The 25093-nt window shown below is 30.1% G+C and overlaps 1 protein-coding gene across 6 annotated transcripts in view; it reads right to left on the bottom strand.

Annotated features, from left to right (window-relative positions):
- Nucleotides 1–1316: 1316 nt before the first annotated feature.
- LOC118183533 (RNA binding protein fox-1 homolog 1-like) overlaps nt 1317–25093 on the bottom strand; it is a 124225-nt gene continuing 100448 nt past the window's right edge. For 4 of the 6 annotated variants that reach the window (XM_085824366.1, XM_085824368.1, XM_035353116.2 and 1 more), the window contains 7 exons: nt 24922–25014; nt 13770–13824; nt 12714–12840; nt 9550–9616; nt 9136–9245; nt 8960–9044; nt 1317–3377 (listed from right to left, as the gene is read on the bottom strand). In XM_085824366.1, the coding sequence (XP_085680492.1) occupies nt 3342–3377; nt 8960–9044; nt 9136–9245; nt 9550–9616; nt 12714–12840; nt 13770–13824; nt 24922–25014 (573 nt within the window). In that variant the 3' untranslated portion in view covers nt 1317–3341. The remainder of the gene's footprint in view (nt 3378–8959; nt 9045–9135; nt 9246–9549; nt 9617–12713; nt 12841–13769; nt 13825–24921; nt 25015–25093) is intronic. The other 2 variants (XM_085824367.1, XM_085824369.1) reach the window with 2 other exon arrangements.

Below are 25093 nucleotides of genomic sequence, written 5' to 3' on the forward strand. Positions count from 1 at the left end.
TTTCAGAGCCACCCATTGGCTTTAGTTGCCAGTTTACTTCTCACAAAACTGTTTCCATCAGTAGTTGTATTTTCATAAAGGTTATGCTGCTTCTCCCACCAACCACTTTATCTATGCCAATGCGTCAGTTCAACAGTGAATAAATCACTGCGCTGTTATAAATATTCTGAAACAGTTGTCAAAATGTATGCTTTTTCTTCACCTTTCATTTTTTTCTCATTGCACCTCCAAACACTTTCATAGTTAATGGGCATTTTCAAGTTTGACCAAAATAAATAAAATGTGTTTTGTGACGAGAATATATACCTGCATACTAAAATATGTCAAAGAAATTAAGGTGTTCTCCCACTTCGATTTTCAGCATAATTTTTCTTGTTAAATTTTAGTTGACCTGAATTCTCTCAATCTACTGTAGACATCTGCACAGTTTTTTTTATAAAAATTCAACCAATGTTTATTTAATTAATAATTGTATTTAATTTTGCTTTGCATTAATAAATAACATATTATTAAGTTTATCTACACAATAATGTGCATATCAGTTATAAATTTTATTTTCATTGAATTTAAAAGTTATGATAAATAAAAGCTTTTCTAACCTACTTCGGGATTTTCTCAAGATAAAAAATGAAAGAAAATTACAAAATTAGCCAAAGGATAAAATTTAAAATAATTAAATATTGATATATTTTATATTAAAAGCATATTATAAATAATTTAATAAACATAACCATGCATTATAAAGTGAATTTGAAATTCCTTTCAAGAAGTATCACTCCTTGAAACTCCTGTCTTAAATATGCCAAGGTCAGCAGTTTTGCTTGTGATAAAAGAGATGGGCATTTTTATAGAAAACTTAGGAATGCTGGTAATGTTACATATTAGATTAATTGTAAAAATCTTATGCAGCCATGTTATTCTTTTACTTAGAGGTGAATACAGGATAAATTATCAACATTTTACGACTGTAGTCATTGGTAAGCCAAATTGCATTATATATATGAATTAAAGTATATCATTTTCATAATTGAGCAGAAAGTACAATAGTTACTTGCATGTTAAGTAACACTTGGTTTCTGAAGGATATGCTGGATCTTTTTCTTTGACACAATTATGAACATACTGATCAGTTTCCAAAATTTCCTCATATTTTGCTTCTAGTTAAAAATAGTTCCCTAATGTACTTAAAGTTCTTTATTAACTAGTAATGAATTCAAAATTGACACTGATAGGCACATACATGGGATACAGCAATTTTTTTATCATTTTTAATAAAATATGCAATTTTATTATGTGAAATTCATGTTAAAACAACAAAGATTTTGAATTAGACTTTATTGTTAAAACAAGTACTGTTTACTGTACTTACAATGAAACATGGCTGAAATTCAACCAAAGGACAGTGTAAAAAAGAGATTCTTTTTGAAGTGAACAGAATAGCCATGTATATAATAAATAAAATGATACATAAAGCAAGACAACTACAAATATGCAGAATGAATGCTTTCTTCGCTGTACAAAATTTAAAGAACCAGCACAATGTTTACATTTACTATACAAAACTAACAGCCCTGTACCTATGGAAGTCTTCGTGAGGATATGAATTCTAGTGATAATGCAGATATGATCATTTAAAAAGATGAAAAATATACAAAATGAATTAAAAATTTAATATTAGACAAACTTAATTATATGAAGATAACTTAAGATTCAGTGAGCCAAAACATGATTAAAGAAAATTTTTTTAATATGATTACGTTCCAGTAAGTTTAATCCATGAAAGTTTTCATGACAGTAAAATTAACTTTTTAAAAAAGAGTGCACATTCTCATACAGTTTTCATTCTATTCACACAAACATGGTATTAATGAAAGCATTACTCACAAAATCATTATATACAATCTTCTGCAGGGGAAAATTATTAAATGCAAATTTTTGCCAGTAATTATCCTTGGTTTCATTGAGCACCTATTTATATATATAATAAACCTTTATTTCAGATCTGAAAATGATTAATTAATCTCGTTAAAATAGAAAATTAAATGCACCTCAGATTGTGACATATAGATTTTAATTTTTAGTCTGGCAGCATATCAGAAAATTATCAATTTGCTTTGTCAAATGTTTAAAATATCCTGCCAACCCCCCCCCACAACCATTTTTAAAAAGGTGCGCAGATGTGAGTTAAAATAGATTAAAATAAATTAATATTTACAATCTTTTATCAAAGATTCATTTAAGAGTATCTGAAAATATTAATATAAAAACGATTTTTTTTTTTTTTTTTTTTTTTTTACATTTTAACTTCAAATAAGTATTATCAAAAACTTAGTAATTAAGAGTATATACTTTTCCTTGATAAAAACAAATCTTCACATGCAAAAAAAAAAAAAAAAAAAAAAAAAAAAAGGTGACATACTTATTCATAGCTGCAATTGCCTAGCTGCCAGTTGTCAAAATATGCATGCTTTTAAAAAAATTCCTTTAAGCTGAGATTCATATTTTTGTCCAGTGACATAATTAAACATATATTAAAAGATTGCATTTCTAATTACATAATTTTGTTGTGGATTACATTTCTAATTACATAATTTTGTTGTCTAAATAAATGATAGATCAAATAATAAATGTCGTTTACTAGCACATAATGCATTTTCTCCCTATAATACTCATTTTACATTTTGCATTTCACATAAACGCAACACAACTACTTAAAAAAAATAATTAAAAAACGAGTAATCCATTAAAACAAAACAGACAGTAATACTTGATTTTATAAAGAACGAGGGAAAAAATAAATTCATATTAAAAACCTAAACACAAAATCACATACAAAAAAAAAAAAAAAAAAAAAAAAAAAAAAAAGATTTTAGAATACTGAAGAATACTAAAAATAAAATTGCCAGATCTTTGATTTCTAGGCACTTAAAAATCATTTTAAAGACTAAACACATATGAATGATGCAAAAACACTGGCTTAGAAAAGGCCACATAACAATGAAACGTGACTAGAAATAAAATGCAGGTGTATAATGAAAAGCTTAAAGATTACGTTACTTATAAAATAAAAAAAAAAAAAAGCTAAGAACCACAGAAAATTGTAGATGAAGAAATTTGTTCCAGCTGTAACTGTTTCTTGTATAAATCAAATGTTGTTTGAAGTCATGGCATGTCTCTTTTTGTCACAAACTGAGGATAATAAATAAAAACTCAATGCAAAAATGTGCGTCAGTTCTGCCTTCAATGAAAAAAGTCTTTTCTTGTGCTCTCAGCAATTTGCAGCAATTCATGTGCATCAGAGCACCCACTTTGATGAAGGGACTCCTCTAACATAGCCTACACTAATATGGAGTGAATCGGGTCCTGTAGACAGCAGCCTAGATGTAAAACAAATTTCATGTAATGAAATAGCACAAAGAAAAAATATTAGATACTGAAATTACTTTGAAAATAATTATGCTTTTATACTTCCCAAATTTCATCTACATACTTAACTAACATATCTGATTAAGTTACAATAATCTCAGTCAAGATGCTAAGCTTTCAAATTTATTCCAAAAAATAGCTCAACTCTGGTCATATGGATTAGCGCATTCCTGCATTTCAATGAATAGCTTTAGTTCTCCCATTCTATATATAATCATTATTATTCAATTTACATGCAATACATAACCATTTAAATTCCATATACTCAATTTCCAAAAATGACTGGGGCCATTTATTGTGCTCATTGAGTGAGGAAATTATGAATTGGGTTCGTACCTTAAGCAGCTATACTTTAAGGCAAAATTAATGTCCAAAAAAAGGTTAAAAAATATAAATATTTTCTCAAAAATAAAAACTAAATGCTATCTTATCTTTCAAAGCACTTGGTGGAAGGGTGCATTGCAAAATTCACACATACACTGCATATTTTCTTGATGAACAACACACAACATCACAAATTATTTTTTACTTTTTATAGTTCCCATGATGTATTATAATGTACGTTTTTTGTGTCCATGGAAAATCTTCCTGAAGAAATGTACTATATTGCTTTTTCTTTTTCCTAATACTGGGATATTCATTTTATATAGCCTTGATGGATGGCTGAAAGTGGCAGGCATATTGCCCTATTGACAAAAAGAAACTACGCATCACAGCTCAGTTGGTGGTGAATTAGTTTCGTGTTACAAGACAGCAGATCTTCTTGAAAACTATAGCCAGACATTTGGTGGGACGATTATAAGCCCACAGATCTGTTGTGCGTCCTATTTTTCAAACAGTTTCATACTGCCCACCTACAACAATGTCGTGAACATCGCGATTGGCCTGAACAGGACTCGGCTTACATACTATTCTCATACAACAATAGCTTGAATATTTCATTGCCTTGTAGATCCCAATTCATATAGAATGAGAGTAGTACTGCTTATTGTCCAAAAAATATCCAGGAACAGGCCTAATATGCAAGATGCAGTATCCCAGCATGGGTCAGCATCATGATCAATGACCACATGCCCCTATATATGTTTGAAACTAGAACTACGACCAGCCAATAATACTTTTATGTGGTTTTACTGCCACATGTTTGCCTTTTCTGCAATGCTTTTGGTGATACATTTGATATGTTAGTATATAGACTATCTGGAATGTTCTCAGTATTAACTGAGTGGCCTAAAAATACTTCCAAGACTGGTAAATTGTCTACTAATGACCATTCTTCAGAACTAGAATCTCTGAACCCAAGCTTGGTAAGCTCATTCTCACAGTAATAATTCGACACATTCTAACTTATCATGGTTCATTTTTAAGAATTTACAAGGAAAAAAATTACTTTGTAACTAAAATTTAAAAAAAAAAAAAAAAAAAAAAAAAAAAAAACCACCACCACAAATAATCTGCCAATTATTTGTAAAAAACAAACTTTGCCTTCTACCGCACTTTAATAACAATCTGCACAAAACAAATTTAGTTGTTTCCTGTACTTTAATAAATATATACACTAAATTAATTTAGTCATTTCCCACTTGATATGTTTTAAGATCTCTCCGGGCTGGCTAACTGTGGTGGACAACCAAAACTTTCTGAAAATTTCCTTTTCTTATGCTTGGGGTAGCTGAGAAATCCCATATTCACAGCATAAGATTGAGATCAAGTTTAATTCGATTCCCTAAAAATGAGGCTGTCTTCTGATAAACCTCTTCATCTCATGTAATTAGGAGTAGACTTCTCATTGTTGTTTTCACTATTAGAAACGGCACAAAACTGAGTTAAATTCAATTATTGATATTGCAAAGAACACACCTATTTCTGCCCTTAAAGAAAACATAAACTATATAAAATTCCACATAGATGATATAGAACATGATGTTCAACATCATGTGAAAAGGCTTTGAAATTAAGTCAAATGTCATTGAACGAAGCCTAAATCCTGTCTGCAGGTTTATAAGGAAAGCATGTTAAAATTCCAACATAATTATTAGAATTCCAACATAATATAAGAAATGATAAAGAAAGTTAAAACATAATTTGCATATTGCATTCAAAAAGCAGGTGAAAAATTTATGGCATTTTTATTTTAAAAACGGAAAGACTTTTGAAAAGAAGTGGATAGTATTCAATTACCCATGCAGAAAATCACAAGAACCCCCATTGTGCCACTTTGTTTGCAATGATTTGAACCTTTATCGAACTAGATGTGGTCAGTGTTTTTCTCTATCAGTCGCTCTTACCTTTGAACTTTGGAAATTTATTTCAATTCTTCAACTGCAGATGGACACATTATTAATTTGATCACTTGTTTTATTGTATTTCATCTTCTGCACTTCTTACTCAACCCATAATCAAGCTTATTATGTAAAACATATACTATTTGTAACACATTAAAATTGCTAAAATATGAGACACCCTCCAACAGAAAATTGACTTCCAGTATTTCTTGTATTTTCACCTAAATTTTTCAAAGATTACATTTTTCTAGATTAGTAGATTCACACACTGTATGTATATATATATATATATATATATATATATTGCTTCAAAAGAATAAAGTAAAGTTAAATTTAATTTTAAATAATTCTCTTGCACCATTGCTGCAAAGAATGAAATTTGAATTTAACAAACATTCTCTATTCGTAAACAGCAAATTAAAATTAATAAATTTAAATGAAATTTAATGCAAATAAATAAACGATTAATTGTTGTTGCGAACCAATCTACAATATCATTTTAACTCTGAGAGCATATGTAAATCAAGTGCAAGTTTCAAAATCCATTAATATAAAATTCCACAAATTATTTAATCCTAAAAAATTTATTTATAAAAATGAATAAGTGAATGATTGTTGACCAGACAGGAGACAGATTTATCAAGGGAAAGTTGCCTCCAAACCTAACTCTTCAATCATTCTTGTTTCATCATCCATGTAGGCGAGGGTAAAAGTGAAAACCAAAAGTAATACCAAATGTGGTGAATTATTAAAAAGAAATTTAAACAAGTGGAATTTTGAGAAATTAGCAATTAAAAGACCAGAATTAAAATTAAAAAATAATAAATAAGAGTAAAAAACCAAATTTTCAGAATACCAAAGTAATTTAGAAACTCTTGCCTACAGAAATTTCCCTGACATGAATTATGCATATAAATCAAAAAGGCATTAGACATTATCTATAGAAATAATAAATTATACTTAAATAATACTAAAAAGGCATGTAAATAGTAAGTTTTAATTCCAACTATATTTGTTTTTGGAGAGTGGAGAAGCATTGCCAAACTAAGTGATGATAAGTTGTGTGTTCTGCAAACTTTAAATAGAGTGCACTAATGTAAGGTTGAGTGTAAAGCATATCTGTGATCAATTAAAAAAAAAAACCTATTCTGTAAACTTTAAAGTAATGTAAAATATGTGTTCTGTTGTAAAAATGTGTAAAAAAATTGTAAAATGCAAACTGTAACGTTATGTGAAAAAAATGTTGCAAACTATTAAGGATGTAAAAATTGAAAATGTTTTTGAAAAAAAGGTACGAATAAAATTATTTTGAAGTAAAATTTAATTTTAATTTAGATTTAAAAATTTTTTAAATGTTATATTTAAAGAAAGAAATTTATTGTAATATTCTAAATTTATTAAAACTGGACTTCAATATACATATTCACTGTATATATATATGCAGGGCGTCCCATAAATCTGCAAATATTTTTTAAATTGAAGGAACTGGTAGAACTGAACGTAGTTTGCAAAAAAGTTATTCACATGAAAGGAGATTTCGGGAGGAAGAGGGGGGTTACCTCAGCCAAGAATCTGTGACTGAAGCTTTATGAAGATTTTGGACACAGAAGGGATGGAAGAAAGGTTTAGGTAAAATCACTCTTGACGGACTGACCTCCCAAGTATGACATTTCAAAGAAATGGAAAGTTTTGTGTCATTACCATCATAGTAGTGCACCAAGTTTATCATTGGTCCGTACTTCCGATGTGGCTTCACAGATTGGCACTCAAAGGGAACAATCAAGGAATGTAGTAAATAGCACACAAGAAGTGGCACAGAACACTGGTACACAAAAGACACTGGTATTCCGAATCCTACAATGTTTTAAAATTGCACCCCTACAATCTGCAATCAGTCCACCAGCTTTTATCAAACGACAAAGCTAATAATATAAAGCTAATGATATAAATTCGCAAACTGGGTTTTGTTGAAAATCAATGACGATTCACTATGATTCCCTATTAAAAATGAGCCTCATCCAGGCTCATTTTTCATTGCATGTAACAGTGAACACCCAAAACTGTAGAATCTGGCCAAAGGAGAACACATGTGCCTATACTGAGGAGACTCTACATTCACCGCACTTAACTATTTGGTGTGGTTTCACTGTGTCCATTATTGTGGGCCCTTCTTTCTTTGAAGAACTCTGTGCAAAACCTTGCTGAAACTGGAAATTACCACTCAATTACTGGAAAATGTTACTTGCAACAGCTGCAGGTACAGGAACATAATTCCTTGACACAGTGATATTCATGCATGATGGCGCACCTCCTCCTGTCACAGCCAAAATGAAGTCGTTCTTAAGAAGAGCTTTGAAAAACGATTCTTTAGCTCTCACTGTAGAAATGAGTGGCTTCCCTTGCTCCCCGAATTCAACACTACTGGATTTTTGGCTTTTGGGTTACGTCAAGCCCAGAGTGCATTCATATTCTCACAATAGCCAATCTTCTTTGGTGTAATTAAAGGGTGCCATTTGTCACAAAATCTCTTGCATCCTGCTGGATATGCTACATGAAGTTAAAGGCATTGTGACTCACTTTCAAACTGTAATTTGCAGTGATGGCAGACACAAAGAGTGATATGCTCATAAGCTCTTGCCTGCATGCAAATAAATATAGTTTTCCTCAAAACGTGTGACTTGCTCTCATACAGTGCCCTCTACCAATGAAAATGTTACTCCTTTTTCCCCCCCTTTACCAGGGGAAAAAAAAAATCCGTTCACGAGAATAACATTTTTGTAAACTGCATTCAATCCCTGGTAGCAGACTGCTACCAAATCCTGCAATTTTTATGATTTTTTTTAGATATTTACAAATTTATTGAACAGCTTGTACATATGTATGTATATCTGTATATATATTTAAAAAAACTAAGAGTTTAAGATTGGATTTTTTGGGGGGATGAGGCTAGGGAACCTATTGTTATATGCTTCATATAATAAGCAATGTCTTTTGCCCTTCCTCTAGTAATGATCACGAAAATGAATTTATGAAATTTCTATTCAGAATGTAATTTCTAGATTTTTGTATTTTAATTACACTTTCTCTTTCTTATTCTTTAATTTAATCAATTTTTATCTAGTTTATTTTCGAAGAATGACTTTGGAAACCGTGGAATGTGAATGTGGGTTATGCAAAGCATAGATTGAGAACCACTGTAATAGTGGTATACACTCAATAATAGCTTGAAAAAAGAGAGTTAACTTTACCCCATATCCAGCAACAGGTCCTATGCTATGAGCCAAATACGGATCAGCATATTCTCTGGCATAACTATAATATAACGATGGAGTGCTAAAAGAAGAAAATAAAATTTTTTAATAATTTCAAATATGTACAAATTAGATATAAGCAAGAATAACAAATCATTCCCTTTTTAACTCACCCTGCTACAGCTGCATATGACGCTACAGGCTGGGCAGCAGCTGCGGCTGCTGCTGCCGCATAACTTCGGGCTGCTGCTGCAGTATAAGCTGCACTAGCTGCATACGTAGCCTGTAATATTTTAATTACAAAAAATTAAAATACTACATCATATATATATATGTCAATTCAATAAGTGTGAATTTATAATATGACACACTTAATATTCACAGAGTTATAAGTATTTTTTACTTAATTTTTGATCATATTCAAAGCTGCAGTATGATTAGAAAATTAGTCACTCAATTTAGCAATAAATAAGTATTAAACTACTTACATAATATTTAATTATTTTCCACAGAATAGAATAAAATTTCATTAAAAAGAAAGTTAAAAGTTCAGTAAGATACACAAAACTATCAAGAATTTAACTTACAGGTAACTGATATCTCTCAGCTCCAGCATATGCAAGAAATGGATCTTGGCATACCCTAGAAAAAAGACTGAAAGTCATAATGAGTTTTTATACATTCTGTGTTAATATAATTAAAAATAAAATATGTTGTTAAAAACATAAAAAAGTAAGCAGTTCTAAAATGCACAATTTAACTAAAAAGGGCAATCTTTTCGCAATGACATCTAAAAGAATGCTAATGTCTACATTCCTGAATAAAAAATGAATTTTAAATTTTACCGCATAAAAACAAAGCAAAACTACTGAGTGAATCTCTTGCAATTAACAATACAATTACTTCTTACATTTGGAGTTTTAGCGATGGTAGAATATTACATATTCTGGATTACCAAATTAAATAATATAATAACGGAAAATTATTTTTGGAGGCACTTTTTAATATTCCAAAAGAGGAAAAAATTGCAGAATAATTCTAAAAATATATTTAATAAATAAAACTTGGTAAAAAATACATTTACATATAATTTACTTATATTTAATCAGGCTTTCCTTTGAAGTTATCAATACTGTCAGTGCACGAAGGCTTTTCAAATAAAATTCGAATATCTGCTACTTGCTTTATGGATTTCACGCTAAAAGAAAATGAGGGAATGCAGAATGAAAATTTTATCATGTATGTATTGATGCTTCACCAGCTTCACACAATGTAATCTTGGTTAAGTCTTCTTAGTCAGTCTGCAATGCTCTTGCTACTTTTAAGCAGAAAGCTATAGCTTTTAACTAAGCCACTTTAATTATAAATGTCATTATTTAACTCAATTCATTCAGTAATTTTGTTTCTTAAAAACATGATCTATAGCTTGTTCAAAGGAAGATTTTCAACTGTTTCAAGTAACTCAAACTGTTCTAACTGGGTCATCAATATTTTTGACTTTTTTGTGAAAATTTTAATTCATTGTATTTCATGTATTTGTTTTATGACATTACCATTTTTGCTCAGCTTTTTGTAACATTGTGTAGTTCACATGCTTTACAGCAGCTGTAAAAATTACATCCTCTGTACAGCAATCCTTGCTGCTGCAATCTTGAATTTAATATATTACACAAATAAATTCCTATGTTTACATTTAAAATTTTGAATAACTGCTTGGCTTAATTTTATCCAGCGTCTGGTAAATTGTTAAAATTTCTTTTCTATTTCATTCCCTTATCAACACAAGTTTTTAGATCATCCTAAATGTATAAAGAAAGCAAACAACATAGAAATCCGAAGTTCTAAACAACAGACTTAACTGAAACTGGGGGGGGGGGGAATACAATCATTGTTTATTAAAAATTTATAAACACAACGTCTTTCTGAATATTATGGAATGAAAATGTAGTAGCATCATCTTTCAGGAATGTCAATGAAAGGTGCTGCATTATTGGACGAGTCAAACCACTGGATGCTAGACAATTTTACTGTAACTGTAGGAAGTATGATAGAATTAGGAAGCTGAAAGTTTGCTTATATTTTAGTATGCATGTAAAATAACTGCACTACGGTTAATTAAATATGGCAAAGCAGGAGAAGCATAACTGCTTACAGAAATGACAACTTTGTACCGACTAATATTTATAGCACACTAGTACTGGATTATTTAATTTAGGAACATAGGAAGTATCTTCTACACTCCATCAAGTTTTGGCCTATACCATATTGTTAAGAATTTTGTATTTAGATAGGTAGCTTTAGAAAAAATATGATTAAAATTGTTGTATTTTTCTGTATAATGAAACGCGAGACAAATTTTTAGGTGAAAGCTATGCCGGAAAAGTAAGAATACAGAGGTATGTGCATTTCACACTGAGTAAATGGTTATCTCGGCAATTTGTACTGAAAATGTAACTGACCACTATGTTAGCTCTAACCATTATTCCAAGCTCGTATTGCTTAACTGACCACTATGTTAGCTCTAACCATTATTCCAAGCTCGTATTGCTTTCCAGTAATTTCGAGAAGCAGAAAGTACGAGAAATATCTTGTGACCAGTTGAAAACTGTTTAAGGCTGAAGAGAGAGCATCTGCTCTCAGTTATTTAGTTAGTTGCTGTTGTTATTGTTGCGAGTTCACTGTGAAATCAGATTAGCTTTCTCTTTAGATGCGCTTTGCATTGTGTTGATTTTAACATTCTTAATAATTTGTAATGTAACTACTAATTATACTGTGAACACTTATAAGAATATTTCTGTGGAAAATTCCTGAGTTCAGAAATATTTCTTTTGATAAAAATAATTTTTTATTAACTTATTATTGGATTTGTGCATTCAATCTATTACAGGATGCGATCAGAGGATCTAGTACCTCTAACATAAATTTTTTAAGATCTGAAGTGGACAGACTGGCGCAGATAATTTTACTTTATGCTGATGATTTGTAATTGTAATTCTCCCATCATTCCATAACAGAAAATTAAATTGTTCATAAGAAATAAGCCAATTAATCTAAAATTAAATTAACATGCCTTTTTTTATTATAAAATAAGATAAAAAAACTTATACAATAAAATGTGTTCACTAAGTTTTAAGCTAAATGCATCTGATCTGTATTTTTTTTTTAATTTGAAAATGATATCATAATTTTATAATTTAACAAAATATTACATATACTCAAAATATAATAGATTATCTTAAAAAATGATTAATAGAGATTCTAACTTGATGAAATTCATATCAAACTGCTTTGTTGACTCTGAATAATTTTCACTGTGTGTACAAAGTCAAACTTACTGTATAAATCAAGTATAATATTCACGTGTGTATAAAATTAAAAACAGGTTTCACACGGCAGTGTAACTAGGATTTGGATAATGAATATTAAATCCAATAATAAGCATTTCACTTTTCCACTTTGTGAAATATATGTATGTAATATAGTAAGTTTATATGTTTTAAAAATATTTATATACACTCTTTTTCATATTACAGAGTATGTCTAACAGTATGATAATTTATTATACAAAACGTATTTAACGGTGCAAATCAAAATAAAGAGTGAACTTGCAGCAACTGCTGTTGACGCAAATTGGGGTGGAAGGCATAGAACATAATAACTAACATGGTCATTAACTAATTATGCTATAACACCATTTAAATTTAAAATTCCATCTAAAAAAATTGTTTTATTCTATGATAATGATACTCACGGAGCATAGCCATGCAGAGCTGTTGCAGCTGCTGCAGCAGTTAAAGGAGATGCATGTCGAGCAAACGCTGTAGCTAAAGCACCACGTGCTCGTCCTCTCTGGATAGCTACACCCCGAAGAGCAGCCACTGAAATTAAAATATACAACAATGTAGTACTGCAAGGGAGCATATAATATTCTAATTTAGACTTATCAGTTTTTTAGATATTTTCAAAATTTTTTATTTACTCCTTCTCAGCAGGGCCAATTAAGCCATCCTGGGCAAAATCCTATTTTCAGGTTCACTGAGGAACCTATTTTATTCCATTTTGTAAGAGAAATATAGATTATGAGGAAGTATAGAATGATATGGGGGTAGCCTAAAAATTTGAACTTTAAGATTCCCACGATTGTGGAACAAGGCAGTAATCAGGCCTTGTCTCGGAGAAGATGTTTATTCATTCCCACAATGAATAAACATGAAATGCAATAATTAATAAGATGTCAAAATATTTGATACATCAAACAAATATTTCAGAAATTAATTACTGCCATATTCAAGTGAATCATTTAAACATTATAAATATTCAAAAAAAAAATAAAACTAACACTTTCTCACAACTTTTGCTTTTAATAATTATATTTGACCATTGAGCTGTGTAGCAGTTATGAATGGCAACATCCTGTGTAACTGTAAATCAGAATACAACTAATCCATCTGTAGCAGATACTGATGAAACCAAAGCTTTTGTCAATTATCAAAGAATATGCTCACTAGCTTCTTATTTTGAGAATAAAGCAAGGTAATGTTAATGGTAAACAACCACTAACAGAAGTTTGACAAAATTAATATTATTCGGTTGACTACTGAATTAGAGAAACCTTAAACTATTAAGAAACTTTTATTGGAAACTTGCATCTAGGATGCAAGAAACATTAAAGACAATAATTTTCTTCCAGACATGAAATGAGAAAATGCTGGGAAAATTTTAATGAATATATTTTATCAGATTTACTACAAAATTACAGCTATATATATATTTTTTTTGTTTGTTTACATATTAAAAAAAAATTTACCATTAGGTATTGGAGGTACTTTTTTTGTTTGCACTCTTGCAGTAGCATTATTTACCTGTGAAACAGTAAAGAGAGAATCAGAAACAATTAATATTTTTTGTTTCCTATTATTACAGCAAATGTTTCATCAAGTGTTTTAAGATATGAACTTCATAAATTTATGTTAAATATTTTAATAACCATTTTTTTAAAAATAAAATGAAACATTTTAAATCAAACGGCAACACTAGCTAAACAAATAATACAGGCTGCACTAATGTCTATGATAATTATCAACATAAAATTTTAATTCTTCTTCAATGAATTTTAAATAGAATTTTACAGCATTTTGTGCAAACTTAAAACAGTGTAGCATTTGCTGTAATATACAACTTCAAAACTTGGTGAAACCAAAGTGGTGAAAAAAATATTTTCTTTCATAATTTGTCATTTACTTTATTTTTTTTAAAAAAGCACTTCACAGTTGTTCCCAACTCATTTATCATGTATACTCAGTATTTATTATGTATAATCAGTATCCTGATTACTGATTGTTTCCATTAATATTTCATATAAATAAATGACCATTCACATCATATTTGCTCTAGCACCTTTTACGCTAAAAGGAACTTATTTAATTTTTTAGCGGTACTGTCTATAAATTACATTTAGAAAAATATCTTAACTTAACCAACTTTCAATTTATAAAAAATTACAGTGGCAGCACCTCTTTCAGAAACTACTTGCATTATGTACAAGCACAAATAATTCATAAAAATGTTTATAGTCACATTCTAACTGCCCTAAATAGTCATTCATGAGTTTTTCAACTGCTCATTAGATTATACTTCTTCCATGCTTCCAGAGATTGCGTTATTAGCCATAAAAAAAGGAATTCTTGCTCATAAAAAGATGAACAATCTTAATTTATCAAAATAGCTTAATGTTTACTATGTACTTCGTTTACAAGTACTGCCAGTCTTTAATTGCTTAATAGCAATACCTTTCAAACTCCTAAATTTCTTTAATACATATTTTTAGATAACATATTTAGTCTTAAATGTTAATGATATCAGAGTTGGGAACCATCATCTTAAATTATAAAAAAAAATTATTAAGCATTACAGAACTTATAACATTATTTTTAGTAAAATGGCAAAATATCTTGATATTAATCAGATATTTTCTGAAAACATTTTTTTCTTCACTATTAATATGAAAATATAGTTAATAGGCAGAATATTAGATATTTTTATACAAAGAGCAAAATAAATATCTGAAATTTTATCCGTGATTAACTTTAAAAAAATACTGAAAATAAATTCTGCATGTATGACTACCTTTCTTAAAACAAAAATGCTTTTAAGTTTTCTTTTAAATTAAGAAGTAGAATAAAATTTGTACCAAATAAAACTAATCAAGCTTATGAATTTTTCAAAAACTAAATCACAATACAGTAGAACTCGGTTTCATAAACAATAACCTAAATATCATAAACTAGATATGTTGTGCATGTGCTATTTTTTACACACAGACACATTATATAATTATGATGTCAAGAGTAAACAGTATGTTACTAAGCGTATTTCTCACACATTGCTAAAGTAAATAAAACACAATGTAAATCTTTAGAAAAGTACTTTTTCCCCCTTTTTCTGTCATGGAGTATAACACTTGGTACAAACTCTAATTACAAATCAAATGTCAGAGAACCATATAGAATTATTAGTTTAACATCTGTTAAGATATCAATAATATAAATAAAAAATTGAAGTTTAGTTAGGAGTGATAATGCAAGTAATATACAAAGAAGAGTGCTACATAGTTCTGGGGAATTTGAAAAATACAAATTTTCTCTATATCTCCTGTCCTACTGGACATAAATATTTGAGAAGAAATACTCTGCATAATTTGTGTGTGTGGTGGGATGAAACTAGAACTAGAGCATCCAAAAGTTGAAGACAAACTGCTATAAAGCAAATGTTTGAAAACTAAAGGAAAAAATTTTTGTATCCCTTTTATTCTTATTTTTTCTCTTTTTGCATAAAATTAAAATATATTCATTGCATAGTTCTGCATAAAAATGTCCAGAAAAAGTTAATTGCTTTTATGGCCTACTTTTAATTTAAATCTGCTTATGTTTCATTTATGACCTGTAATCCAAAAAACTCTTAAAATCTGCACAACTTCAGGTACCAAAGTATGTGGATTTTTGGTTTTCTATTGTATATCTGATATGTTCCTACATATTAAATAAATAAAACTTAAATCACTATATGCATATTAAAATATTACGGTTAATTTCATACTAAGAAAAATTATTATTGACAAATGTAATAAGTCAATTTTACAGTAAACTAGGCATTACAATTAAATATAGTATGATCAAAATCAGAAAGTGTTTCCTAATAAAAAAAAATGATCCAGTTGTTATTTTAAATTAAGTTAAGTGTATTTTAAATCATTTAAGTGTATTTTAAATCATTACTACTTTAGTTCTGAAGAAATATTTCATTTCTTTTAAAATGAAGTCAGGTATTATTTACTTATATAAACTGAAATTTCAATGTTCTGTTAATGCTATATGTGATTCCTTTAGTTAATTTGTTTTCATATTTTTACAATATTAATTATTTGTAGAAAGAAATTTTATTAAAAATGCAACATAAAACTTGGTGGCCTTTGCCATAATGAGATGAGTACTAAGAAACCTTCTAATGACAAAGGTACCAGATTGAAGAATACCCAAAAGTTCATGATAATCTTGAACATAAAATTTTTGGAAATTTTTTAGAATTAGTAAGTTTTAAATCACTTATGTTCTGGTTGCATTATTTTCAAACTTTTCTAACCCTTTTAGCACCACATAACACTCCCAGAATGCTATTTGCTTTTACTTTTTTTATTTATTCCTGAAAGAGTTTTGCAATAAAAAATAAAATTTTGACTTTAAATCTTAAAGGAAAAATAATGAACAAAAGTCAATGTATAATGAATTGTCAGACATTTATGGACACGGAGAAAAATTTTTACTGAAAGCATAACAAAAATGAATAACATATCAAACAAAAAATTAATGTGATGTATGGATTCAGTAAAAATTTTGCATTATCCTTAATTTATGGACATGAGTGTAAATAATTTTTTGAAATAAAATTTAACATTCTTCTACATTAAATTTTTAAATAATTCTTCCCTCTACAATTGCACTGATTTAAACAGATTTTAGAAACATTGCACAAAATTTTAAATGCAATTTAAATACTTTTCTTTTTTTTCTCAATTTACATCGAGGAAAAAAATTAACTTTGAGAACCAATAGTTTTGACTTTTCATTTCATCCACTGCATATCATTTGGAAATACAGACATAATTTTAAAAATTTAATTCTTAAATTTGCTTTTCATTAAATGCACATTTTAAATTTACTTGAATTAAAATCTATTACTAAGTACATAAGATTTGTTGGATTTCAGAACCTTTTAGGATTCATCCTGTCCTAATTGCAGAAACTTTACCTTCAATGATTGCATTAAACAGCATCAGGTACCATATGCAAATTATTTAAAATATGACGAACTAATGAAACTTCTACTATAATTAACAAAGTGAGAATTTTTCACAGACACATATTCAAAGACCTGAGCTAGCAGAATGGAAACTTCCTGTTCCAAAACTGGTTAAGAGACATGTTCTTCATTTCATCGAACTGACTTTTACCCAAAATAACCATATTGTCAAAGAAGACGAAAAATATTCAGAACTTGAAAATTTTGGGTATAGAATTTTATCCTTTTTCCTGCACACTCCAAAAAAATCAACAAACTTAACATTCAAAGTTCATGGATAAGGTACAGATTTAAAGGAAAATTTTCCAAATATAAAAGCATTTTACCAATAAACAGTATCCTAAAAAATAAACTAAATGAAAGGACGCACAACATCTCCACCGCCCTCTGAAAAAGAATCCATGGAAATAAAAAAGGTGAGCTACGAAACCTAAAATGATAAAAAATTATATCTCAGTTTACAAGAATAGTAGTTTCATCTAAGGTTTAAAAGTTTCAAATATTTTGAGCTTTCAATGAAACTTTGCTGTTTCATTTTTGGTAGTGAGCAATGAAATTGAACAAACTGCCAGATGTAACATGAAAATTTAAAAAGATATACAAAAAGATGACTACAGTTCAATAAAAACAGAATTAATATAATTTCCATGTAATTTGTTGTTCATGAAAATCATCCCAACTGTAATATCTGAATGACTTTTGCTTTCAAGAATAAATTACTCATTTTTAATTTAAAGTGTTTTTCTAATAATGACATTCTTGAATGAAAATTCACTATATACTAATAAAAATAGGAAGTTCAATATGGGGGGGAAGTATATTTAAGTATTCCCTGAAATTCAGAAACAAACAGATACAGTACAAAGTCCGAAATCCAGATGTCCATTATCCGGAATGATCTAAAATCTGGACCTAAAAACCACAAACATTTTTTTGTATGCTTTACACCTGCACATTTCCTTTTTTCTTCCATAATAAAACATGTGGGGATTTTCACTTAAAAATTCCAATTCTTGATTTCACTTTGGCACTAAATAAAATACCTCATCATTAAAAAACAATTATGTAAGCATAAATTTGTGAGATTAATAATTTGGCTCCGTAGCTGACTGTCTGCTTGGCATACATCTCAAACCGAAACATTTGTGTGTTTTATATCTCTGATGCCGACCTGGCGAGTCATTATTTATTATATATTGCCTTCATCACTGCATGTTTATCACTACATGACAGCTTCAATAATAACTCATGCAGTGATGTCTAATTTTTTTTATATTAGTAATTGAATAACAACAGTATGGCAACTTTTTATGCTAACATTATGCTTGACAATGATGATAGATTTTTAAATACTTTAAGAAATGTTACAAGGAAAAATTCAACAAAAATTTCTTTCCATATGATAAAAATAGATTTTATTAATGAAATTCATAGGCCAAAAGATTACATTTAGTGCTATTTTAATTAAGAATAACTGATATGTTATTCACCATAAACCCAGAAGCGCTGGCAGAATTTAGGGAACACAAAATTTTAAGAATTTGGGGAAGCACCGAGAGGCAAAACTAAGGGATGAGAAGTTTTTTATAGTGCAAACTTTTCGTAATCAGAAAACATGCACGACCTCGAGCATTTAAAGGAGTAAAGATTTTCCCTGTTATTATATATCGAGCAAATAAAAGACCATGGATGACACAAGTGTTAACGAATGATTGGTTTGAAAACCATTTTACACCCGAGGATTGGCAACATTTGAATTTAGTTGGTTTAACTGATGATTCAAGAATAGTCCTGATTGTAGACAACTTTTCGGCTCATACTTCACTTAAAAGTTTTAGTTGAAAGATAATATATCCATATTATTCTTTCCTCCAAATTGTACATCTGTCATTCAGCCTATGTAACACTCTTTTGCAAAAAAATCAAAGCACCATGAAGGAAAAGGAAGTAGGGATTTTTTCATGAAATTGTACATGTGTACAGCTTATACACAGATAATAAAATGATTAAAAAATCAAGGTCATAGTACCTGTTCACGGCTGACAATCACCCATTGAGTGATCAAATTAGTAGTTGGTCGAACCACGCCTGGTGGCAATGCATGCCTGAATTCATCGAGGCAAGGAGCGGTAGAGGTTCCTAATGTCATCCTGTGACACATTCTGCCAGGCATTCATCAGTTGTTGCTTAAGATCTGCGATATTTTGTGGTGCCTGAATCTGGCGGCCTACCATGTTTCAGACATGCTCGATTGGTGAAGGGTCTTGTGACCTTGCTGTCCAAAGAAGAGTATCAACCGCACGGAGACAGTCCAGAGATATGCGAGCGGTATATGGCCTGACATTATGTTGTTGGAAAATGGTCCCAGGATGACATGTCATGAAGAGTAATGCAACCAGCCGCAAGATGGTATCAACATAACATTGAGCTGTTAAAGATGTACAGAGGATAACTAAAAATGACCTGCTTTAATAAGAAATAGCACCCCACACTATCACACCAGGAACTGGCTGTGTGCCTTTGTAAAACAAAGGCTGATTGGGACCGCTGGCCCCTTCCTCTCCAGACACGAACACAGTGGTCATCTGCTTTAAGAGTGAAGCGGGATTCATCGCTGATCACCAGCCTGATGGCAGCCATGATGATCGGCTGCGACACCACACCACTCCAGACGACTCCATGGATGTTATGGGGTCCAAGGCAAATGTCTTAAAGGCCTCTGTGAGCGTAACTCATCTCAGACAAGCGCTGTGAGATTGTGGACGGTACCACGGGAGGTATACACATGACTGTAGTGCTTTGAGTAGTCGACAATGATGCCGTTGGAACAATTCGGGCCTGGAGAACAATTATCCTATCTTGCCTTGCATTTGTGATCCTTGGCCTTCCAGAGCATTCATTTCATCTGCACTTTCCTTGTAGCAGCCATTGCTGCCAACATCTTAGCACAGCAGTGTCTGTACACTGCAGGTGGCAGCCTATTGCTCGGTATGACCACCCAGCTTCACGTAACCCTACAATGCGAACATGTTTGAAGTTGTTTTGTTTAGTTGTCTGTAAGGTCTTCGATATCATCGTAAAGGCATCTTTAGTTGCTTCTTTATGGAATTACAATGGCAGCAACAAAAAAACATACATTTTCCGCTTCTGTTACTGATTTTATACTTTTGCAAATTGTGTACTAAAAATGCGCACTATGATCACAATTCCTGTTCATTTGCCTTGAAACTTTGATCATTTGCATGTTCGATCAAGATGTTTTTGCATACCAAATTTCTTCAGGATCGCAAAAGTTCTTTTTGGTGATTCTATTTTTTTTGCAAATGAGTATACATCGGAATAGTGTGCGCACTGAAATGCAAATATAAAGTAGCATTTTTAAAATCCATGTTAAATTTCTTGAACAATAAAAACAGTTTTCAAGAATTTTTGAAATATTTTAGCATAAAGTCTGCTGTGTGGAGCATCCCAAGATCATGGAAGGATTGTATCTCCAAATACGTTAAAACATGCTTAGCATAATTTATGGCCAGCTACCATGTTTTATAGTGAGGACGATGAAGATGATAGCCGCGAATTTGAACGTGTTCGGATATCACAAACTAAAGGTGAAATTTTTTAGTAAATGGATTTTTTAAAGAAATGTGGAGAAGCTGTAATAAGTGAAGATGATATAACAGAAGTTTTTCATTGAAATGACAATGCCCCAATAATCAATCAATTAATGGATGTTGAAATCTGTAGTACGGTTCTAAATCCAGAAAATACCACTACCGATAGTCAAGAAAGTGACAGAGAGGTTATTGAAAAATGAAAAAATTCCGATTGACAAGTTAGTCAATATTCTCAACACAGCAATTACAGGACTTGAACAGTGGAACTTTGTGACTGAACAAGAAATTATATCTTTTTATAGAATTAAAGAGAAAGTATTAGCACAAAAAACGAAGCAACTTACATTCAAAGAAATGTTTAATAAAGTAAACAAATAAATATTAAGTTTTTTTTAATTATTATTTTTATACCCTTTAGATTGTAATTGCTCTTTATTTCAGAAATTATGATTTCATATTTTTAATTCTATAATTTCTGCATGCCATCTTACCAGATTTAAATTGATGATCTAATATCCGGAAAAATCCCAAATCTGGAATTACTGAAGTCCTGAGGAGTCCAGATTTCGGGCTTTGTACTACATATGTTACTGATTTATGAAAGTATAAAAATCCTATGAATGAAATTATCAAAGTATAAAAATTCTAAATCCTGTTGTATTTATCTTTTTCCCATGGTTCAAATGCGAAAATCTAAGTATAGCCCAGGACATCACATGCATTTTCAAATAATATCCAGATTCTTTGGAAGAGTTATAATTTTAGATAATTACTGTTTTTATAACATTACTCAAAATTTCGAAAATACAATTGTACTTATGTAACCACCCTGGCATATTTTGGAGATTTTTTACTGAAAAAAAAAAAAATTTGACTTATAGTTATTGTTTCATTTTTTCAAATGGAAATTTCATAGCTATTTCTTTAAAAACAGATTCAAAGCAATAGCTCCCTTTAGAGATTTTGGAGCAAAATGCTGCATTCCTGAAGAAATTTTACTATAATTACTTCCACTGCAGCCAAATTTGAGTTTAAGGCAACATAGCACTCTATAAAAACTACTAGAATACAACAAAAGGAATACATATGCAAATGGCAATGTAGCTAGTTAAAAGTAAAGAACTATCGCGTGCATGGTTTCCAGAATTCAGTGTTCAGCTAAGGTGGTACTTTGCTAATTAAGTATACAATTCACGATACATTCTTTTAATACAATAAAGAAAGTTCTAGCAATGTCACTATCTAGAACAGGGGTTCCTAATCCCATGTCTGCGGGTACCATGGCACCCGCTGATCGTTTAACGTGTGCCTGCCATTGTGCAATCACAATAAAAATATATTAGTTTTCAATAAAATTCTATGTGAAAGTTTTCTCATTTTTAATGAAATAGAAATTGTGTCCAACACAGATACCAGCACAAACTGAAATGTGACCGATCTATCGATCATTTATTATTAACTCTATCCAACTATAAATTCACCTTGAAAAAGTAAATAGGCCCATCATCCAACAGATATTCCAGAATGTGCTCTTAGGGACAAAAAATTAGGGACCCCTGATCGAGAATAACCACCAATTAATGATGTTTATGGAACAAAATTTCTGAATATTTTTTAACTGTAGAAACCGAGATCTACTGTAAGTGAATTAAAAAAAAAAAATAATAAATAAATAAATAAAATAAATAAAAAAATTAATAAATATCTGTTTGGTGTTTCAAAGTTTTCCATCCTTATTAAAGTACACATATCTTTTTACTGATAATTATAAAAATATGCTCAAATATTCAAAAGCTGCCTTTATTTATATGTTAATTTAATAATTAAAAACTGCTGTTTCAATGCTTTATTTTATATTTTGTTTTACCCTCTCTCAACTTAAAAATTGTTTTCCTTTTAAAATCAGTGCATCTACATCAGCGTCCATATTCTTACCTGTCCCCTAATTTTTTCCATCGAACTAGTATTGTATTCGATTATTTGAAACAGTCACTCTACATTCTATAAAAATGAAAAAATTAAGAAAAACCATTAAGAACATCTAATTCTGCCTAAAAACTGCTCACATATATAGTAAACTATATTTTATCACTATTTTATTACAGCAGAAGAAATGTCTATCCAGAATCCAAGGGGAAAAGAAAAATAGCAAGGCTCTAATATACAGAGGCCAAGCAGTGACTGGATTGCAAGAAACATGTCCAACTAATACACAAATCATCACTTTGTTCAAAACAATCACTTCAACTAGAAGCAGACAGCTACTACGTGTGGTATTTGATGAGGCCAACATACAGAAACTAATAATGATAATACATAGCCAAAGCATCATAAATAGCTTGGTGCAAAATTAACACAATTGCTGAGCTATAAATGTAAAAGAATAAAATAAAAATTTAACAATTGAAACATGTAAATTACAAAAACATTCCTTTTTTTTTTTTTTTTTTTTTTCATATGAAGTGAGAAAATGTGTTGGCAGGATGAAAAAGTTAAATATTACCACATAAAATTTTTCAAGCACACAAAAATTACATAACTTCTGAATTACAAAGAAAACTGGAAGGTATGTCAAAATAAAATGCATACAGTTAAAGCTTAGGGCCCTATTTTTCAAAATGAAGGGCATAAAAAGTAAAGTAACTAATGACACTATTTAAACTATGAAGTAAAACAACTGATGAATTTCATGCATTAAAAGGAACATCAGAAAACATTAAATTCTAATAAGATAAACATTTATGCAGAAAAAAGATCCTGCTTATAAACTCATGTCCTATTTATAGTCCGGTCATGGGCCAACCAGCATACTCTGCCTTTCTCCTATACCCACATATTCCCAAGGAGATTTTTGGACTTTATCATTTCGCTAATGCTACTGTTAATGACATGTTCTTATTTTGATAGACTGTAATATGGCTTCTGTCCAGGAACCCATGCCTCATGGTCTGCAGCCACCTAACAGAAGGAGAAGCTACTATGTGGCTAGGAAAGCCAGAAGATTTCTGTGTTATGCCTATGTCTTAATTACAAGACAACATTAATAAAGAACCCACACAATGATGAATATCACAAGTCCCTATGCAACTTTTTCCCCCTCCTTTCTTTTATTTTTTTAACAAATACATCAGTAATTTTTATAAATTTAATACACACGATATGGAATACTTTACGATACAAAATACTTCTGATAATTTTGATTTTTGGCACCACTGTCATTAGACATTATGTATCTAAAATATCTTTCAAAACTCTTTGACAACTTCAGAGAAGATAAGGTTTGCATACATCTGTTTGTACCCATAATACCTTTAACAACATCATCCTGAATAGCAGATTCCTCTAAATAAAGAATTAATATTTCCAAACAATTTTACAACTTTTTATATACTTATATTTAAAATTTAAACAAAATTTTACATTCAAGGTTATTTAATGATATGATTAAAGAAAACAAGAACTCAAGCTGTTACTCATCACAACTATTGCAAAAATACTATTTTTCCCCTTTCACTTCTACTTTATAATTCAATTTTTAACTATGAAAGAAGTAAACTCATGATATGAATCTGTTAATAACATACCATTAAAGAATAATTAAACTTGAGCATAAAAAACATGTATTATGTCGTCATTCCTTGTTCCTTTTGCTTAAATAAAAAGGACAAAAATTTTCTTTTGAAGAAAATAAAAAGTCGTTTAAAACGTTTAGCATAATAAACTGAAAATTTTCAATAATGTTTTCTAAGTCCTAAAAATACATGAAATGTATTAATATTTGTTATTAGAAGTGTACATTTGTCCTTCACTGTCTTAAAATATTCAAAGTTAGCAACAATTACATAAGGTTTAATGTGGTAAATATTTCTTTCATCACCCTGTCACACAGTATAATGTAAATGTGGACAACAGGATGGACATTTCTTTGCTGAAAATAGTACATAAGAATTAAATAAGTGAGTGCTATCACAAAGGTAAATATTCATGCACCTCTATTTTTCGGCCCTCTACCACCGTGCCGTTCAATTGCTCTCTCGAGCGATCAGCATCCACACTATTTGCGAAAGTTACAAACCCGAACCCCTGCATGCAAATAGACAAACAAGAAACATGCATTAAGATCCGTGCACCAGAACAAGTTTTGCCTGCAAAGAACAAGTAC

The sequence above is a fragment of the Stegodyphus dumicola genome, chromosome 9 (genome assembly GCF_044657685.1).
Source record: "Stegodyphus dumicola isolate Sdum_Otavi_A_Nest chromosome 9, ASM4465768v1".
In the NCBI taxonomy this organism is placed as follows: Eukaryota; Metazoa; Arthropoda; class Arachnida; order Araneae; family Eresidae; genus Stegodyphus; species Stegodyphus dumicola.